General features: G+C 43.6%; 1 protein-coding gene across 50 annotated transcripts in view; it reads left to right on the top strand.

Annotated features, from left to right (window-relative positions):
• The window catches only part of TRDN (triadin), a 1,596,486-nt gene that overhangs the window by 930,113 nt on the left and 644,846 nt on the right, over positions 1-21,527 (top strand). For all 50 annotated transcript variants that reach the window (XM_069607588.1, XM_069607568.1, XM_069607599.1 and 47 more), the window contains one exon: positions 17,798-17,848. In XM_069607588.1, coding sequence (XP_069463689.1) covers positions 17,798-17,848 — 51 coding nt within the window. The remainder of the gene's footprint in view (positions 1-17,797; positions 17,849-21,527) is intronic.

Below are 21,527 nucleotides of genomic sequence, written 5' to 3'. Positions count from 1 at the left end.
CATTTCCACAATCCTCTCAAACAACCTAAAAACTTCATCCCACGCTATCCTTCTGGGAGACCTAAACCTAGGCTACAATGACCCTAAAGACCTGCAAGCAACTAATATCACTAATGTCATCTCAGAACTAGGCTTCTCCCAAAAAATCCTACAACCCACACACGAAAAAGGCCGTATACTTGACTGGGTTGCTGACTATAACTGCAATACAACGATTGTCGATATCACCCCACAAATCTGGACTGATCATGCACTGATAACTTTCCTCCTAAATGCTAACTTGGCCCTACCTATTGAAAATGTTCTGGCTCCCCCCTTGCCAACCAGAAACAAAAAACTTATAACTACAGAAAAACTGCTACCACTCATCCTCCCTAGATTAAACTCTCAACCTGACTCATTGGACACCTCATCACTAGTAAATGAATTCAACTCTTCTATGGCTACTGCTCTAGATACTATTGCCCCACTGAAACTGAGAAAGAGCAAGCCCAGAGCTCACCTAAACACCTGGTTTACTCCTCACCTTAAATCTCTAAGACTTGAAAAACGTAAATGCGAATCTGCTTGGCGACTAACCCCAACAGAGACAAACAAAATTACACTCATCAATGCCTCCAAGATCTGCAAAAATGAAATAAAGAAAGCAAAAAGAGAAAACTTTAACAACCGAATACTGCAGGCCAAATCTGGAACGAAAGAACTATTCCTTATACTAAAGGAATTAGAAAACCCCATTCCTGTCCAAGATAATTGCGACAAAAATAAAATATGGTGCTCGAACATCCAAAAAGCGCTAAATGACAAAATTGCCACACTCCAAACAAAAATTGAGATAAAGAAACAGAATATCCCACCCTCAACTAACCCAAGAGGCAAACCACCAACCAGCACTAAACTAGACTATAAATTTAACTTCTCGAAAGTAACTATACTCGAGACTGAAAAGATAATACTTTCACTCAAGCCATCCAATTGCCGAGGCGACCCATGCCCAGCCCAACAAATAAAGGAAGCGGCCAGAGACCTCTCCCCATTCATTTCTAAGCTTATTAATGCCTCCTTTGCTTCAGGCACAATACCAGATAACCTCAAGCAATCCTGGGTCCTCCCCCTCCTAAAAAAACAATCACTGGACCCATCCATCCCGACTAACTACAGGCCTATCACAACGGTACCCTTCCTATTAAAAATCCTAGACAGGGTAGCCTACCTACAAATCCAAAAACATCTGGAGCTGCACCACCTTTTAGGCACAAGACAATCAGGCTTCAGACCCCAGCACGGAACTGAAACCGCGCTCATCGATCTTAAAACTCAGGTTGATGAGCTGAGAGACTCTGGAAAGATGGCCCTACTCCTCTTACTGGACCTCTCTGCAGCCTTCGACCTGGTGGATCATGATGTGCTCTGCACCCACCTAGAAACAGCTGCCCATTTCTCCACACATGCCATCGCATGGATCAAATCATTCCTAACCGGTAGAACTATGAGAGTCTTCTCTACTTCTGCTGCTGCTGACCCTGTATCCATCACATGTGGAGTCCCACAAGGTTCTTGTGTCTCCCCCACTATGTACAACATCTTCACGAAGCCATTGCTCGATGATCTAGATGATCTGGGTGTTACCTACACTAACTATGCGGATGACACTCAGATTCTCATACCACTTTCAGGGGATTATGAACAAGATTTGGCCTTGGTGAACAAGATTTATCTCATCATTCAGGCATGGATGGCCACCCACGGGCTATGCCTGAATGATGACAAAACTGAACTTATCATACTGGGGAACAAACAAAACATCAATAGATTAAAAGAATAATACTCCTCCTTCATCATAGACGGCAATATTATCAAGGTGGCAAAAGAAGTAAAAACATTAGGGTTTTACCTTGATTTCCACCTCTCCCTAACCAAACAGGTGAACGCAATGGCATCCAGCACCGCATATACCTGCAAGCTGATTAGAGCCGCAAAACCATACCTATCCACTGCCAACTGCCTTACCCTTGCTCGAGCATTAGTGCTGTCGAAATTGGACTACTGCAACGCACTATACTTAGGAGCCAATAAACATACGTTGCAAAAAATTCAAACACTACAGAACAATGCTCTTAGAGCAGCCTTAGGAATTCCAAGAAGGGAGCATATTTCAGAAGCTAGAAGACAATCCAACTGGCTCTCCACAGTGGACAAAATCAAACTCAAGACAGCTTCTCTAACTTTCAAAAGTATCAACCATCTAGCACCCAAATACCTAGCCGCTAGATTCAACAGAAAAATCTCCACTAGACCCACTAGAGAAGCATACTCTAACCAGTTAGTGATCCCCCCATTCAAACTAAGTACGGCCGGAGGAAATAGCTTCCCGGTCAAAGCTGCCCAGCTTTGGAACTCCCTCCCGCCCGGCCTGAGATCTACCCAATCCTACGCCCTCTTCAGATCTAACTGTATCAACTGGATCAAAGAAAATGACCGATAGTCCCGCCCTACACTAATATAACTACTGTCCTACATTCGTACTATGTACATAACCAAATACTCTCTATTTTCCTACTGCATATTTCCTGTATATATTATGTTATATGTTTATATTATGCACAATGTATACTCTATTGTCCTGCATTATGTAATTTCTACTATGTTTAACCACCATTTGTAAGCATGCGTAACCTGTAAAGTTTAAAGTATCCTTGAACAACGCGCCCGGTTACCCTCGGGTTTGGTGCGCGCTATAAATAATAAACAAACAAACAAACAAACACCATAAACAGCACCTCACTGCCCCTTAACCACACCTTAGACAGCACCTCACTGCCCCTTAACCACAACATAGACAGCACCTCACTGCCCCTTAACCGCACTCTAGACAGCACCTCACTGCCCCTTAACCACAACATAGACAGCACCTCACTGCCCCTTAACGTACCATAGACAGCACCTAACTGCCCCTTAACCATAACAAAGACAGCACCTCACTGCCCCTTAACCGCACCCTAGACCACATAGACAGCACCTCACTGCCCCATTACCGCACCATAGACAGCACCTAACTGCCCCATAACCACATCTTGCACAGCACCTAACTGCCTATAAATTAAATAGGAAACATGTAATTAACTATAACAACAATACCCGAGTGTTAACTGACAAACATCACAAAACTGAAAACCTAAAATAGGCATCACTACCCCCATCCCCTCCAGAGCACACCCGGACGCCCCAGAGATTACCAGGGGAAACCTTCCCCACAAACAAACACAAACACCACATAACAAACCCACAATAACCAATAACCTTATAAAGTGCATGGCGCCAAAGTCTCGGCGCCAACCCCACACCCGCATGTCCATGTAATGCAATACAAAAAAGAAAAAAATGACATGGCACTAAAGTCCCCAGCGCCAACCCCGTACCCACATGTCCTATTCAACCCATCCTGCAAATGCAAACATTATAAAAAAAAAACATTACAATTGCCCAAAGACCCTACACCCATGAGTCCATACTGAAAACCCAGTAGAAATATCCTAAACAGCAGGCTACCGACATAAACACAACAGCAGTACATAAAGCTAAATAGACCTTAAACTACTAAAATTAACCCAGGATCCAACCCAAAAAGCAACTATCCCCCGTGGCCACAACGTAAACACAACACCAAAATTACAGGCCTCAACACACCTACCCGACTTAGTCCTCTGCCACGGTGCACATCTTGATCCTCCAGCATATGCTCCCTAAATCCTTCTCGGTGCACACTTTCATCCTCCTGAAAAGACCCCATAGATCGGGATCCAACACCCTCAAGCTCTGTGCAAGCATATGGTAATTGTTCCTGCATCCGCTGTCCTCAGCACCAGCCACATATTTGTTCTTAATTAAATAATTCCTCCAAGCTTCACCGACCGAGCGAAGTTCAAAAAACACTCCTAATTTCTTATGATTTCCTGCAACTGCTCCACCCTGGCTCGGTAAACCAACGGGACCACTCCAACATCACTGTCAATGCTGCATTCCAATTGAACGCCAAAGCTACTTCCAACAATGCGTTCCAGCTGATGATGCTGGAACGCCAGGCCTCCGCCAACCGACGCCGACCCACCTCCTGCTGACGTCATCACAAAATGGATGACGGCACCGAAGAAGCAACATCTCCTACCAGCATACCTTCTTCGGCGTCTCCCACGTTACCATTCTGCTTCGGTTGCACCTCCCTGCACATATCCTCACAGAAACGGGCCCGCTCCATGCTGGAGCACCTCCCAGCCCTGCGCGCCAACCCTGCGCAGAACCCGACTCACACCAGGACCGCAGCCGGCACCTTTGGCACAGGACCCAACCAGCACCAGGACTGCAGCCTGCACCTCACCAGCCATCTCCACCGCTGGACATCGCCTCCTCCGAACTCCACAGGACCCCCCCTTGTAAGGCCCCTCCGCTGCTTATGCAACCGCCCGGCTTGCAGGATAATCACAGCCACACCTCTAGCCACCTGGACTGAACTCTCAAGATCCTCGACCTGGACCCTAACCTGGACTGGACTCTCAGGATCCTCGACCTGGACCCTAATCTGGGCCTCCACTGCACCGCCCGGCCCGCAGCTTCTTACTGCTGGATGGATGTCTCCTGGAAGGCAGCACTTCTTATTTACTGCTCCTTCCCAGCAGCAACGAATCCCATCCTTGTCGCCAATGATATAAGCAAAGCCACCTTCTTTATAGAATAGGAACCACCAGAAGGTAAGTTTACATGTAAGTTTATTCTCCAGTTATAAAGTAGAGAAAGCACTGGGACATCCATCCAGCCCAGCACATTAGGTCCAACAGACACCCGTAGAACCTAGCACTCCAAACCTCCACCAACACTCCAACACTCCACATTCTATGTCAGTGACATCACTACACATCAAAACAACACATAGCCCATAATCAGGCCCCAGCACAGATTATGACACAAAGCTTTGTAGCAATCCACAGTTGGACTCACTTTGATTGTTATGGGCAGAGGGTTCCAGTAGAGTGGGGGCAAGTAGGGAGACAAATTGTGAGGGAAGGCACAGGGAGGGCACAGGACAGTAAGGTTGATAGCAGAGAAGATCTGAGGGAACAAGATGGTGAGTAAACAGAGATACAATCAGATAGGTACTGAGGAACAAGACCACTGATAACTCTGTAGACTAGGAGAAGGAACTTAAAAAGAGAGCATTTATACACGCGCTCTGAAACACTTGCGTATGAGCGCGATACAAATAAAATATAATTTCATTTTGTGCAGAGCCAATCAGCTTGTGATCAGTATGTGGAAGAGGTGGAAGATATGGGTAGGATGTAGAGATGGCGGGTAGTCACGGATAGGACTTAGAGGGATGAATGAGCACAGAGGAAGGCCAAGGTGTAGGCTTGAGCAGTAGTCCAGTTTGTTGGGCACAAGAGTGAAGATTAGAGTTTTCTTTAGAGTAGTTAGTAAGAAAATAACACATTTTCCAAATATTCAGGAGGGTATAATGACCAGCAAAGGCAGTAGATGTGATGGATTGATGCAGTTGCAGGTCTCTATAAAAGATGATCCAAAGATTGCAAGCTTTGAGTGAGGGACCAAGAAGGTCAGGCGGGAACGAGATAGGATACAAATATTTGAGTGTCATCAGAAAAAAGGTAATAGGGAAAGCTATAGGATGAGATGGATAGATCCGAAAGGATTATTATGGAATGTTTAGCCACGGCAGGTTTGTTCACACTGGCAACAGTGGTCTGTTTATATTTTCAACCTAGAACTGTAATATCAGCTGTACCAGGAGGGAATACTACAGCGATAGAGAGGCAGGTCCTTTGCCATTCTTAAATCTAACTTTGAAACATTGTTTCAGATGTGCTTTTTCTGTCACTGCACGCTGACATTTACAAAACAACAAGACAAGTTAATGGCAATTTCTGCATCCAGGGAGATAAACATTGAGTGCATGGAGAAGGATGAGGAGAAGGCAGGCTGAGCATGGGATTTTGCAAGAAACAGAAATGCTTTAAGAGGCTGTGCCTTTTCTTTGCCCACCCGGTTCACAAATATTCAGCTACCTATTAAATGTCTGTTTCTCATGTACAGTTAAACGGTTGAGCAGTCTATCTTGGTTGTTGAATTTGAAAGCCCTGTTGCATTACTGCACTAGCAATCCTACATTTATCTGGTCACAGAGCCCAGTCTAATCCTGGACGAGTAAATGAAGCAACACCCCAAACCACCCATATGTTCAATATATAGGGGTGATTCATGCTTGACCAATCTTTTAAGAGGGTCAGGCCACACATTCAGGTTAAGCTTATGACAATTCATGCTGATGAAATATTGCCTTAAACATTGGGTTGGCCCAACCGCTATGATCATCAACATTGGCCAGCACTCGTTCCAAGCAAATGTATTATAACTGTAATTAATAGGTCAAAAGTTCAGAACCATTCCTGCCAGAGACGCTCAAAGAAAGCAACATTTCCAAATGACTGATGGTTTGTACAAAGCTGGTTATTTCTTTAATATAGAAACCAAAAATCACTCTTTGCTTACAGTTGATGAAACATTGTAATGTTCCAAAAAACACGAGGCCCCGGTTCCTGGAATCAATTGCTTGGAAAATTGAGGATTCGCATGCCATTCTGCGTGCAAATCCCTGTTCGACGATTCATGGAATCCACTGCGCGGGATTGTCCCAGGATATGCGTCGATTTCGCACCGACCCGGCACATCAATGCGGGCAGCCGAGTGCCTTGCATGAGACACCATGAATAGCATGGGCGTGGCTTGCACATAGGGCTGGGAAGGGGTCCGTAACTCTGAAAATGGGGAAGAACATGGAAAAATATGGGTGTTACGAGAAACGGTCCACAGCCAAGCAATTGCACGTCCATTCCCACGCAAACACAAATGTATTCATGCATTACAATGCTCAATATCGCATCGAGAAAAGGTACACGCAAACCCTGTCTGTCATCCAACCACCACCTGATAGCATGTGTAAAGTCCATAGGAAACAACATGTGCGCAAAATGCCAATCATATAGGTGATGGTATGTATAATCGCAGGGGTGCACCCAAGTTACGAGCATCACCTCATAACTTACAAGTTACGAGGTGATGCTCATAACTTGTAAGTTACAAGGTGATGCTTGTAACTTTCGGGGTGCACACAATTTACAGAGCGATCACACGCAATTTCTATGGGGTACTGGATGGTTGGGCAGAGCTAGGCACTAAGGTTGTTGTGTGTTTTGCGTGGTGTCGTGGACGTTCCGGCCACTCCTTACGCATAGGGTTGTTTTGCGTGCGAAATTCTGTGAATATGCAGAGCACACAGATTTTCTCATTTTGCGCATAGATGTGCAAAGTCATTATCGGCGCATGGGCTTTGCGAGGTAAATGCGCCCTTTTCTATGCATCAGACCCTAAGTGTCAAATTCACAAAAAGTAATAATGAAAAAAAATGCACAAAGAATACATACTTTTTATATACATTTCTTTGAGAAACTTGTAAGTCATTTTTCATAAACCTCCAGGGGGCAGTGTTGCTGCACAATAATGCACTTGAAGCCCCATTCATTCATTGTGTCCGAGAGCAGGTATTACACTTCAGGCATTCAGAGGTCTCTTACTGTATTTATGGTTTTATATATTTCCCAGGTACATAACATTGCAATCCTAGCTGTACTTTGAGTTCCCCGCAATAACACTGCTTACGCAACACATCTACAGTACTCATATTACCACTTGTTTCCATGCTTCAGGCTCCAACGCGCTCTCTGCTGGAGTTCAAGAAAGCATCATACTATTAAAATGTATTCACATATTTTCTCTGTGAAGAATTTCAGCAGCCTCCTATACAGGTCATTGCAGGACATGGGGGGGAGGTACAAGAGGTGCACACCACCAATCATTTCACGAGTATTACTGGGTGGGGAAGGGATGAGATACAATCAGGCCTGGGATCAGAATCTTTGTGCTTACGCCAAATACTTAATTGTACCGAGAGCTGCTTGCCCCCTTCGGTTTTGATGCATTTTCTCAGACAAGGCTGCATTGAATGTAGGCTAAGAATATATGTAAAGCTGCTGTTTTTATCAAGTTTGTGCACTCTTAAGCATTATGCTGTGCATACATACATATGTGAATGTATCTGTCTGTGTGTAGGGATGTGTCAAGAGGTCCATCAGGGCACATTTAAAAGATAAGTAAAGCATAAAGGGTCATTAATTGTGACCACCATACCTAAAAACATAATTTAAGGGAAGGAAGCATGGGAATTGAATATGGGCAGGGAGCTAACAGACAGTGAATGGTCCAGGGCGATACTATACCCCCAAATAATCTTGTTGAATGCAAGATTCATACGGACCCAATTTTGTTATTTGCACAGAAATTAGAGTACTTGCATGCCAAACTGCCCCCAAATCCGTGTTCGTCGATTCATGGAATTGAATGCGCTGTACTTTTCCTGGACTTGCAGGGAGTCTGCACAGGCTCCGCATGTCTCTATGAGCCATCGAGCACTTGTGCGAGACACCACACTGACCATGGGTGAGGCCTGCACAGAGGGCGGAGTAGTGGGTAGAACACAGAAAAGGGGGAAGAACATATGAAAAAGTGGGCAGTACGAGGGACAGACCACAGGCAATCCCTCTCACGCCCACAATTGTGCAGCATGAGACGCATTCATGGAATCAAGCATGCAACCTCTCGCAGGGAATTGGCCACACAAGTCCTTCATTCTATGCGCCACCCGAAGGCAGGTGTAAGTACACTTGCGCATAGGATTTGCAGCACAGAGGTGGGTTTGCATGTTGGCTTTAGGGATGCGTGTACGCAACCAGATTTCTGATCTTACTTAGGGGTGCATGTAAGCAGTGTAGCAGGGTGCAGGAATGGTTTACGGGTTTTCACACGCAGATTTTCCGAGAATAGACCGAGTTATGATTTTTCACACGCATGTTGTCAGGGTGCCGGATACAGTTACAGAGGGCACGGATCACGGTCCCCGAGATGCAGGCCTGTTCCCAAGGACTGGTCACCATGCCATCCTCTTTGATATCACCACAACTAACACAGCCCACCAACCTACTATCCCAACCCTCATTTTCACACCACAGCTCCTGCCAATTAACCAAAGAGAGACTCCTACGGCACATCACAGTCCCTGCCTTAAGATCATCCTTCTCTAAAGATCCAGAATCCCTCATCCAAACGTTCAACACTATCATCTCCCAAGTCATTGACAACATTGCCCCACTCACTCTCAGAAAACCCAAGGGTACTAAGCACGCCAATGCCTGGTTCACCCCTGATCTCCTCGAACTGCGCTTGAAAAAAGGGATAAACTTTCCACATGGAAAGCAAACCCCTGCCATGACAATAAAAGCAAATTCAATAGAATTTCCAAACAATACAAAAAAGACATAATTGAAGGGAAAGCAATCACATTTAATGCCAGCATAGTCTCAGCAAGCTCCAACACCAAAGCTATCTTCTCCATCTTCAGAGAGCTAGAAACACCCCTCCCCCCAAGTCATTAATGAAGATCAAGCATGGTGCAACAATATCCAAAACGCCATGCTCAGCAAACTCGACTTGTTGCATAATAAAATCCAAACTAGCCAACAGGCCCTCAACAACCCAGTAACCCACATCCTGACCATCAAAACGCACACCGACACCCCAGAGAATTTCCCCATATTCTCCTTCAGAGAAGTCACTGAAAAGGAAGTCATGGCAATCATAAAGTCCAGCCAAACTCATTAAAGAATGCGCACCCACCCTTGGCCCCTTTCTCACAGCCTTCATCAATGCCTCGTTCGCAACAGGCACAGTTCCAACATCTCTCAAAGAAGCATGGGTCTGCTCCCTTCTTAAGAAAGCATAGTAGATCCCTCAGCCCCAGGCAATTACAGCCCCATCACCACAGTCCCCTTTCTCCTTAAGATAATAGACAAATCAGTCTACCTGCAAGTCCAGCAGTTCCTCGAAACCAATAACCTTCTTGGCCTCTGACAGTCGGGTTTCTGCCTTTGTCACGGAACCGAGACAGCCCTATTAGACCTAAAAAACCAAATAGAAGACATCAGAGATGCTGGTAAACCAGCCCTGTTACTTCTCCTTGACCCTTTGGCGGCCTTCAATCTTGTTGACCATGAGACTCTATGCAAACACTTGTCTACCTCCGCACATTTCTCACCCATGGCCACAACATGGATCAACTCATTCCTGAAAGGCAGAGCCATGAGAGTGTTCTCCGTTCTAGCCTCTGCACACCCCAACACCATTAAATGTGGAGTCCCTCAAGACTCATGCATTTCACCTACCCTCTATAACATTTTTACAAGACCCCTTTTCTCCATCCTAGAAGTGCTAGGCATCACGTATACCAATTACGCTGATGATACACAAATCCTTCTAACACTCACAGGCAACTATGAATCTGATTCCAAATCACTCAATTTCGTCTACTCTACAATCCAAACCTGTGTGGTCCAAAACTGGCTCGGTCTCAATGGAGACAAAATGGAACTACTTATAGATGGGTCACCAGAAACCCTAAAAAATTAGATAACCAATACACAGCGTTTACCATTTACCATTGACAACATCCTAATCCCAGTCTCACAGGCTGTGAAAACATTGGGAGTGTACCTAGAATCCAACCTTGCCATGCCAAAGAAAGTCAATTCAATCTCCTCAACCTGCGCCTACTACTCCAAACTCATTACTGCAGCTAGACCCTACATGACGAAGAAAATTGCCTTACTACAGCCAGAGCTATAATCGGCTCTCGGCTAGATTATTGTAACGCCCTCCTAGCAGGTACATCTACTAAGAACAAAGACAAGCTACAAACGGTCCAGAATAATGTACTCGCGGTTGCCATTAACATTTCCAGAAGAGACCACATATCAGTGACTAGAAGACAAGTCCACTGGCTACCCGTAAAAGAACACATTCTCTTCAAAACACTCTCACCCACAAGTGTTTTCACCACACAGCACCTGACTATCTCTCACGGAGAATCACTAGACTCACCACCGACAGACCTACCAGAACTCTCCGTGCCAACCTCATTGGCGAGTCCAAGGTCTTTAAAATGCGCACTGGAGGCTTAAGCTTTCCATTCATTACAGCAACTCAATGGAACGCCCTTCCCACTAGCCTGAGAAACATATCATACCACCTAGCATTTTGCAAGGAAATCAAAACGCGTCTGTTTAATTAAAACGCCTGTCTCACGCCCGCTTTATTTACTCTTGTAACCGGATCATCACCTCTGTAACTTTCCACAACATCCCTATTGTAACCAGTATGCAACTCCATACGCCCAATGTAACCAGTAAGCAATGCTGTATCATGTAACTAACCAATCATGTCGTAACAGTGCCTCAATGCCCCTGGGCTATAAATGTGCACAAACCCAAGGTGATCCTACAAAATCAGCTGATCATTCAAATCATGCCAATCAAGCACCTGTAAATGCAGCATTTGATGTGGCAAGTCTTTCTGGACAAAGTAAGCCCCCCAACAAAAAAGGGTCCCCGCGCAATAACACCAAGCGCTGGTCCTCTGGGCCACCGAATACAGGTCATACTCAATGCCATACCTTAATTCTTAAATGTCGAGAAGGTAACAATCAAAAACATGATCTAAATCGGCAAAGTGTACTGAATATTTTTGGTGACACAAAAGAATTATGTAACATCTCTTCGCATGATATTGATAGGGTTGAATTTATTTCTGAAGTATCCCTATCAATAGTCAGACTCTGGATCCCATCTGGTGCAGTGCATCAATTAATATGGCAAAATAAAATGATTCTATTTAACATGGGCTTTTTGCTGGCAGAAGAACCAGAGTCTGCTCACGTGCCTCCAAATAGTCCAGTTATGGCCCCCAAAATATATCAGGGTTCCCGTAGCGAATCAAGAGCATCATGGACCACTGAAAATCCTCGATATTGACCACTAGAAGAAGAAACCCAAACCGTTCTTCTCGTGGCCAGTTGGAATACAAGAGGGCATAAACATCTCCATTCCTCTTTTGGAGAAATGTCATTATTATATCATTTCATCGCTCTACAAGAGGTATGGCTTACCACATTTCCGTTATGGGACAGCTATGAAATGGCCTTAATTCCCGCAGTATTGACTGCAGGTAGACCATCATCGGGTCTACTAGTGGCTGTCAATATTAAATTTGGTTTCTCGATTACGGCATGGGCGTCTGTTGGTGCACATATCCAGCTTGTGAGAATTTGTCATAAAGACACAACTTTTGCCCTATTAAACATCTATCGCAATCCTCTCAGTATGCCGGATGATATATTTTTTGAAGGCTTAAATGATATGCTCGATTTAATCTGTCTTGACAAAACAATCACATATACCATCATACTTGGTGATTTGAACCTCAATTGTTTGAAGGTGGGTGCACAAACACAAAGTGCACGTAAATGGGAGCAGATCATGGCGGAGCGGAACTATCACATGGTGAATGGTACAGTCCAAAATGACGTCCCTCCTCACCACACCTGGCACAGAGGGCTCTCAAATAGTATCATAGACTATATCTATGTTGACATCAAGCTTTTCCAACAAGTAGCTTGTTTTGACATCATAGTGCACCCAAAAAGCGATCATTGCCTTTTGTCTTTACAGTGCATGTTGCAATCCACAATGTCAATTAGACACATACATTATTATGGCATTGTGGGAGTGAACAACTCCCGCACACGCCTCAAGTGGACTGCAAGCTCCCTGAATCAGTTTGAACATCTTGTACTGAACAGGGCCCAACACTGTAGCAGTAATGAATATATCGACCTATTACGTTCATTTGAGAAGACCATAAATATACCCCAGTCAAATAGGATTAAACACCATCACACATTTGACCCAGTAGTCTGTACAAGAAGGAGAGAATATAGGAGGCTTAAAAGACAAATTTTAATGTCAACTGAAGTTGATAAATGGCAGACACTGAAATCTGCAAAAAGCCATTATAAAAATTGGATCTGTGGACGCAAGTCCCTGCTATATCAACGAGATAGCGAAGCCATGGCCAGTGCCATGAGCGACAAAAACTCAGCTGGCATGTGGTCGCTCTTGAACAATCAGACTTGTCATCAGCAAGCAGATGCTCAATTGAATGGGGTTGCTGAACACATGTGGATTAAGCATTTCTTAATATTATATGATGACCCCTGTTACAACCATGTTAAATACTTGCCGGCGCCAACATCCAGCTGGAATTTAAACGTCTCAGTTGAGGCTATTCGTGACATAATCAAAAAATTGAGCTCATCTCGAGCCGAAGGTCCAGATGGGTTGTCAAACCACATGTTCAAAAGCCATCCGGACATATGGTCCAAGATCTTGTCCAGGATTTTCTGCGATATTATTCGCAATCGCATGATTCCAATATCCTGGAAATCATCTATCATAATACCGATCTTTAAAAAAGGCGACCGGTCAATACCTTCCAACTATCGACCGATTGCATTACTAGATGCCCCAGGGAAAATCTTTACCAAACTGGTCCTAGCCGAATTTAACACCTGGACTGGCTTTAATAACCTTAGGGACTCTAATCAAACTGGTTTTATGGTAGGAATGGGGACCAACATCAACCTCATGACCCTGAACGCAATCAAAGCCCAGTGCCAAGAAACAAAACAACAGGTGTTTCTGGCCTTTATTGACCTGAATGCAGCTTTTGATTCGGTGAGTCGTCCTCTACTATTAAACAAGCTCGCTAGAGATGACTGCCCAGCGACCCTATACGACATCATACATTTACTGCATCATGATACGTCGATACGAGTACGTATTACACTAGATGGTCTACTAACAAACAGCATACCGACCTTTCGTGGTTTAAAACAGGGTTGTTCGTTAGCTTCAGCAGTATTTAATTATTTCATCCATGATGTCAAATTTGCACTTTCTACTGTCATATCAGATTCCCCCAGGCTGTGTAATCGAGAAGTTCAATCACTCATGTACGCAGATGATCTAGTACTCATATCCAGAACCCAGGTGGGGCTACAACGACTTCTTGACACGTTCCACCAATACGTCCTAGCTAATGAATTATCTGTCAACACGTCTAAAACCCATATCATTCAATATTCTCCCAAACGTACAGGCCCAGCTTCATATGTGTGGTCCATAGGTAATACCCCACTTAGTCTAGTCCCCAGCTATTGCTATTTAGGCATGATTTTTGAAGGGCTGTTAAAAGCAAATGGGCAGATAGAGAGGATTGAGTCTAAGTTACTTACATCCATCTCCCAAGCTCGTGTTATCATGTATAGATATGGTAAATTCTCTATTCTTCCGGCTTGGCACTATTGGACTAAGAAAGTTGTTCCCACATTACTATATGGCCTGGAAACTCTTCCAGTAGATTCCACCTTTAAATTTGATCAATGGGAAGCTAAATACTGGCGTGCAATTCTTCATCTTCCTCAATGTGTCCCCATATCATGGATGAGATATGAGCTTGGTTTAACCTCTCTTGAAGCCCACTATAACTGGCGAATATGCTCACTTTTTGGGAAATGTCTGGTGTCCTCTAATGAAAACGTATTACTAAACACGCTTTCTCGCCTTGTATTTGCGGTAAAAAAATCTAGATATATTTCTGAGTGGCTAATACGAGTATATCAAATAATGATAAAGGCAGACGTCTCACTCGATTTGTTGCTGTTGAACCCTGTAAAAGCCAAATTCAAAATCCACCAAACAGACTGGATTAACACATGTGAATTAACTACTATGTATCGTTCCAGTGACCCAGCCCGCTTTCCTCCAAAAAAACTTAAAACTCTCCCAGCGTACTTAGTTCGCTCTCCTGCTCTAAAATATAGAGCAGGAATAATGCGTCTTCGCTTTAATCTATGGGCCACTATGGAAGTCAAGGCTAAACGTAGATTAATTAGTAAAGAACAAAATATCTGTAGATTTTGTCAAGCCTCTTTGCAAGGTGAAACCCTGGCTCACTTATTTACAGAATGCGTACCTCTGAGTGCTAACAGACAAATTGCTTTTGCCAGACATTGTCAATATTTGGGTAATGTTTCACAGGATGAATGCTGGCCAGTCCTGTTGAGCACAAATAACATTGCAATCCAAATAGCAGCCGTTAATTTTCTCATCAGTCTTAAACTAGACAATTAATTTAAACGAGATTTTAATTAAATGTTGCAAATTATAGCTTTCTCAAATCTTTTTTAAGTGGTGAATAATGCATACAAAATGTTGCCTTTTAAGATTTTTTATATTGACCATTGACGAAATGTTGTCTTTTGTATACAATGATCGTTGGAATTTATGTCAAATGTTGTATTTTTGTACCTTTTTCTGTCTTGTGTTTGAAAGGTTGATTAAATTCAACCAAATCAATAAAAAAAAAAAAAAAAAAAAAATGTGCTATATAAGCTCAATAAATAAATAAATTGCGGGGGACCCCACGCACTGTTTGAAGGTTGCGTGTATTCACGCACGGGGGAGCGTGCAAAGGTAACTGTTCTGGCTATTATGCTTTGCGTGTGGGCGTGTCAGCCACGACCTGCGAATACGCTTACTTTTCGCAGTGAATGCCATGAATACACGAGGCGCGCAATTTTTCTTCTGCTCGCGAAGTGTCCTTTTCGGCACGTGGATATTGCAGGATTTCTGCACACGTTTCTCTGAATCGGGCCCCAATACTATTATCATAGTTTCGAGGTTCAGAAAACAAAGAGTGCCCACGTTGTAAAGGGAAAGGAGCCGAAGTAGTGCATATGTTTTGGAGCTGCCCCGTAATACAGGTATTTTGGCAAGAAATGGAACAAAGATTAAGAAAAGGGGGCATAACTAGATATGTATGGATGCCAGAGGCCTGCCTTCTAGGCATATTTGCACAGCCAGATTCCACCACGCTGGAAAATAAGTTGATAGATCCGGCTTGGGTTCTTGCGAAGAGGAGGATTGCCATGGCCTGGAAGTCACAACAAGGTCCATGCATAGATAGATGGTGGGAAGATTTGAGAAGGTGTCAGTAGCACAGACAACAGTGTGGTATGAAGCAATTCGAATGCAGGCTGTGGAATGTACCGAGGAAGTGATGTCTTGGAATCTTTTAGTACAGACACTGGTCTTTTCCCCTGATGATGAGCCTACTTGAATTCCAGTAGATAATACATAGAAAGTAAGAGTCAATAAATTTAGATGAAGTAGAAAATGGAAGAGAATATGTATGATTAATAATAAGCACACAGTCCAAACAAAAACCCTGTAATCCTCTAGGAATTGTAGGTCATGGGTATAGTTTATAGTTTGTGTTTTGTTGGGGATAGGGTGGGAAGTTGAGAATTGGATCGCTTGTGGGGGAGGTGGATACATGTATTAAGAGACGTGTTAGAAATGACACTATATATGGATGTTTGATATGAAATTTGTTTGACACTAAACACATTTAAATAAAAATAGTGGCCAAGGTATAGTTTGCATCTTATGTGGAAGTTAGATTTCAGTAAGATTTGCACTAGGTCTCATTTTTCTGATGTTGGTCCTTCTTACTGTTTGATGCCTAATGCCTAGCATCTTCTTTTAGCTCCTGTTTATAAACTGTATATCAATCCCTGAATTTCTACCTACTGCAAAATAAATATATTTTGGTGGGGGGGTTTATATTAAATGTGCTTGGTCCGACAAAATACTTTTGTGTCTTACTATTGAAGAAGTATGTATAGATTTGGAACTAGGTGTGTTGGTTACATGTGTTTTAAGTCTGATTTTTTCATCCCAACCATTTTCATTTCTGAATGTTCACTGTTTGTAAATTCAAAGCAGAAGCAAAATGCGGGAGGGCACCCCCACAGCCTCCACTAACCCCGCACCCCACATCCGCGCCTACAAAACATGATCCTAAACTTACTATCTGAACCTTGTTTAGAATTATGCATTGTAAATTAATTTCTTGTTGTTTAATTTTTTGCACTGAAAAATGTGTGTTGTGAATATTCTGCAGTGAAATCACTGGGTACCAGGGAGCTGGGTTTGAATCCTGGCTACACCAGATTTGCTAAACGACATGATCCAAGGCAAATGCACTGTTCTCTTCATGCCGTAGTCACTTTTCTGGAAAGCAGGAGTGCATTAAGCAGTGACCACTTCCGTTATGTGTACTATACAAAAATTAAAGAAACAGTGACATTCCGTTGTGCCTTGCATTGTTTTGGGGTTGTGCAATTACTATGTTCAAATCGTCTCACATGTATGCAAGCTAAGTTATAGAAAGAAAGACCTGCAACCAGGCCACTGAAATACTGAATGTGGATACAGCAAGGATAGGAACACCGTTATCTCAAAGCTGAACAAACTATTGAATAGCTATAATTGGGCAATGACCTCCCCCTCCCCGCCCCCCTTCCTCCATTTGAATCCCACACCCTATTAACGCAGAGGAAACAGGGTTCCCCCTGTGCTGTCATCTTGAGTGCCATTTGTCCCTGGATGGAGTGGAGGGATTGTGTTTGGCTGCACAGAAATGAATTAGCAGGTACACTGCACAGCACCGTACTGAGAACATTGTGGAGCTGTTTGCTACATTTCTGATTATTTCTGTTGTACGTTCTATTGTATCATTCTTCATTGTCAAAGCTCCTTGCCACTGTCAACTGTTCAGACTTGGCAATGCTAATGGCATGCATTATTTCAGGTATCTGCACTTCTGACAGGTATTATATTGAACCGTTTCTCTCTGCTTATTATTTTTGTCCCATCAGCCGCAGTGACTTCAAAGAAAGAAGAACACATTGTCAAGACATCTAAGCCAGGTAAAAGGCAATCTTTTTCTATGTTCCTTTTTGTAGAAAATCTGCAGCAAAAAATAAGGCTGTGGTCAAAGCTCTGGAGGACAGTACATGTAACTGGCGCTGATGCTTTACTGACAGCACTCTGGGGGCAAGACATCGGATTACCTATGTAAGAAACCATGCACCAGTTCAGCTGCAAGTGCAATTTTGCATGATTTTAATACAAACCAGGCAAAACCTTCCCCTGGTACAAACATTAATTTAAAGAATGTATTTCTTGAACTAGGGCAGTGTTTTTTGCAATGCTAATTCCGCCCAAAAGTGCACTTACACCAGTGCAAAGGTTTTTGTAGTGAGACCTTTGATATCTTGTGCAAAGAGACAGCAAAGGTGTTCCACATGTGCCGATAATTTAACCTGAGCAGCTTTCTGTTATTGAGATGATCTGCTTAGAGTCTCCAGGAATGAAGCAGGAAACTGAACTAGCCTTTTAAATACAATTGCTCTGGTTCAATGGGAATTGTGAGCATATTCTTTGACCGCCTCATCGGATCCGCTAATAGTCGATCAGCTTTTTCGAGCATCCCACACACCCTCCAATGAGAATGATGTGCTCTGCGGTGCATAGCTTTCCCAAGGTCTTGAAAGTATTTTTGAAAACATTTTGCCATTTAAGTGCACTAACATAGCTGCTAGGTTTAATGGAATTTACTGAGCGCAGATTAGCTCCGAGAAGCAACGGAGCGCTTTAGAGGTATACAACAATACAGATACACATTGGGGCACTTTACAGAGGTATAAAACAGTACAGATGCATAACAAGCGCTTTCCAGAGGTAACAGAAGAATAGATACACAGCGGGCGGTAGGATACAGATGAGCACAGAGGAGGGGTACAGCTGTACAAGGTGGCAGGTAAGAGAGGGACGGATGGCGTCTAGTGAGTCAGGTGGCATGGGGGTCGACATGATGGCCTAGCTGTTGAGGAGGAGAGACTCCTTGATAAGGTGGGTCTTGAGTTCTATTCTGAATTGTAGGAGCGTGGGGGGAGGTTGATGCTGACGGGGAGAAGGTTCCATAGTCTTGGGGTGTGGGCAGAAAATGCTTGATTTCTGGTCCTTTCCTATTTGTAGCAGCGGATTTCAAGTCTGCACGTGTCCTGGCTTCTGGTGGATCGCTGTCCACCAGAGATGCTGAGTTTCTCCATGAGGTAGCTGGGGGACTTGAGGGCAACTGCCTTATAGCTGATGCAGCATGACTTGAAGGTGATTTTTGGGAGGCAGTGAAACTTGAGGAGGGCCAGAGTGATGTGATCGGATCTGCGTAGACCCTTGTTGAGGCATGCAAGTGCGTGTAGGGCACTTTTCAGGTGCACAAGGGGAATGACAGGAAGCCTACGAGGCGGGCACTGCCCCAATCGAGCTGGGTTAGGACCAGTGCTTGAACAGTGGATCTAAATCTGTCCGGGGGCAGGAAGAGCTTGACTTTCCACTGGGGGGAGAGCTGATACCAAGCTCTCTGAGTTTTCTTAGCTATGTGTGTCTTTAAGGAAAGGTGTTTGCCAATGTGAAACCCGAGGGACTTGACACAGGAGTTGAGATCAGGTAGGAAGCCCTCAGGGTTCATTGTTGATAGCCATGTCTGTATGTCTGGGTGTTCTCTGTTGTTGGTGAGGATTAGTAATTCGGTCTTGGAGGGGTTGAGCTTCAAGTATGCACTCGACATCTAAGGCTGGATCAGCGAGAGGCAGCTTTTGAGCCTGTGGATGTTCTTGATGGAGTCGATCTTGATGTAAGATCTTAAGGAGTCAATATAAATATGTGACCTGAAAAATCAGAGATGCGTAGATACAATTTAGGTATTGCCAAGGGTGCATTGGTCAAGTGTATAGTTTCTGTTCGAAAAATGTATTTCCTGACACCCTGACATATTTTAATCATCTATGCCTTGACACTCTGAAACTGGTGAATAGCCCTGGGTGAACATATTTGGCCATATTACAAAACACCTGAACAGGTTCTCCTCTACAATATCAAAGCAACAGAATATACAGATGTATGTTACCATTTCTGGATCAGACTGGTGTTATTCGAGTGAAGGTAGAACATTAAAATAGGATTTAGTTGAGTACGAAGTAGAAAATTAAAGAAGGATTTAGCTGAGGGAGAGTTTGAAAATGTAATCAGGGTGAACTATCTTTTTGTACTTACTGCTCAGGGAGGGGAAAGTCCCAGAGTCCAGTGATCACCTTGCATGAAATAAATGCACTTTACATTTCTTGCATGAGGTGTAGAGCATCCCAACATTGCTTGTATGGTGAGGGAGGAGATTACATTCCAGGCAGTAGCTGAGGGTCCCACTTCATGGAAATAACAGCATATTATTTTCAAGGGACTGCAAACAAGTGTGCAATATTTTGTGATAAGAGAAAATCCTTTTTGCACAGAACTAGTCTTATAATGCCTTAGTGGCAGGAGGAGATTATGTTTATTGTAAATCAGTGTGCTATGATATTTGTGACAATTGTAAATATGAGTTTTGCAAAGAAAAGGTCTTACAAACCTTTATAGGTGGGATTAGACAATATGCATAGGGTGTACATTACCATATTGTGTGCCTGGATAAATCACATGTTGCAGGGAAACAGTCTTACAAATATTGGTGGCGGGGTAGTATATATTCAGTAGTTGAACAATATGTGCCATCTGATTGTGACTTGTACTATTGAGACTACTAGTAAGAGTACTAGAAGAGGATCCACTGACCAGTTACCATGACATATAGACATTTCTTGTCAATATGACGAGCAGCACAAAAGAGAATTTGTTGGAGGCAGACGGAGATACCTGCAGTGGCTGTAACTGAGTGTGACATCATTTCGTGATGAGACAAAGTGTACAATTCCTTGATGGCAGGCAGAGAGTATATTCAGTGGCTGTAAATCACTGCATCATCTTCGTTGTGTGAAAGAAAATAGTTGTTGCTTATGAAGAAAGAATCTTGCCTGGATGCAGAAAGTGATCATTTTCATAAGCTACACCCAAGTGGTCTTGATTTAATGAGCGCAAATACTTATTGGAGAGATAACGTCTGGGAATTATTGGGAAGCAGGAAGAGATCATTTTCAGTGGATGTTACTGTGTGCACTATTTTAGCAGTACTAGGGAGGAGAGCATCCCGGCAACCACCCTCTTTGTTACACGCAGTTGACTGCTTTTGCCAGTGGCGGGAGAAATACATGCTAACATGCCTTGAACTAAATGTGTCAAGGGGAGGAGGAAACAGTCGCTAGATGGCAGTTTACAATAGACACAGCAGGTCCCATGTGCACCAGTGAGGTCAGAAATTAGTGTGGTGAATTGAAGCTGTTAATTTTGCATTCATCAACACCTGCTGCACTGGAGTATATCAGTGGATACTCATGTATGTGAATCAGAAGATGGGGAAGTTTATCCAACTCTCTTCGTGAGGAAATTGGGCAGAGTGCAGTGTGTATTACACAGCCTGCGGTAGCAGCTGTGTAGTTATGGTTAAGTTGCTAAACCCATAGGAAGAGCACTTTTTGGGTGGCTGATAACTTTGCTCCCCCTGGACGAATCTTCACCAAACTGTGCAAAAAAAAGTATTTGGCCTGCTCTGAAGTTTTTTGGCAAGTTTGGTCAGGTTTCGTCAAGGGGGAACAAAGTTATAGGGGGGTGCTA

Source organism: Ambystoma mexicanum, chromosome 4q, assembly GCF_040938575.1.
Source record: "Ambystoma mexicanum isolate Mex_15411 chromosome 4q, UKY_AmexF1_1, whole genome shotgun sequence".
NCBI classification, from domain to species: Eukaryota; Metazoa; Chordata; class Amphibia; order Caudata; family Ambystomatidae; genus Ambystoma; species Ambystoma mexicanum.
Note: the sequence above shows the minus strand (reverse complement) of the source record. Positions and strands in the feature narration are given on the sequence as shown.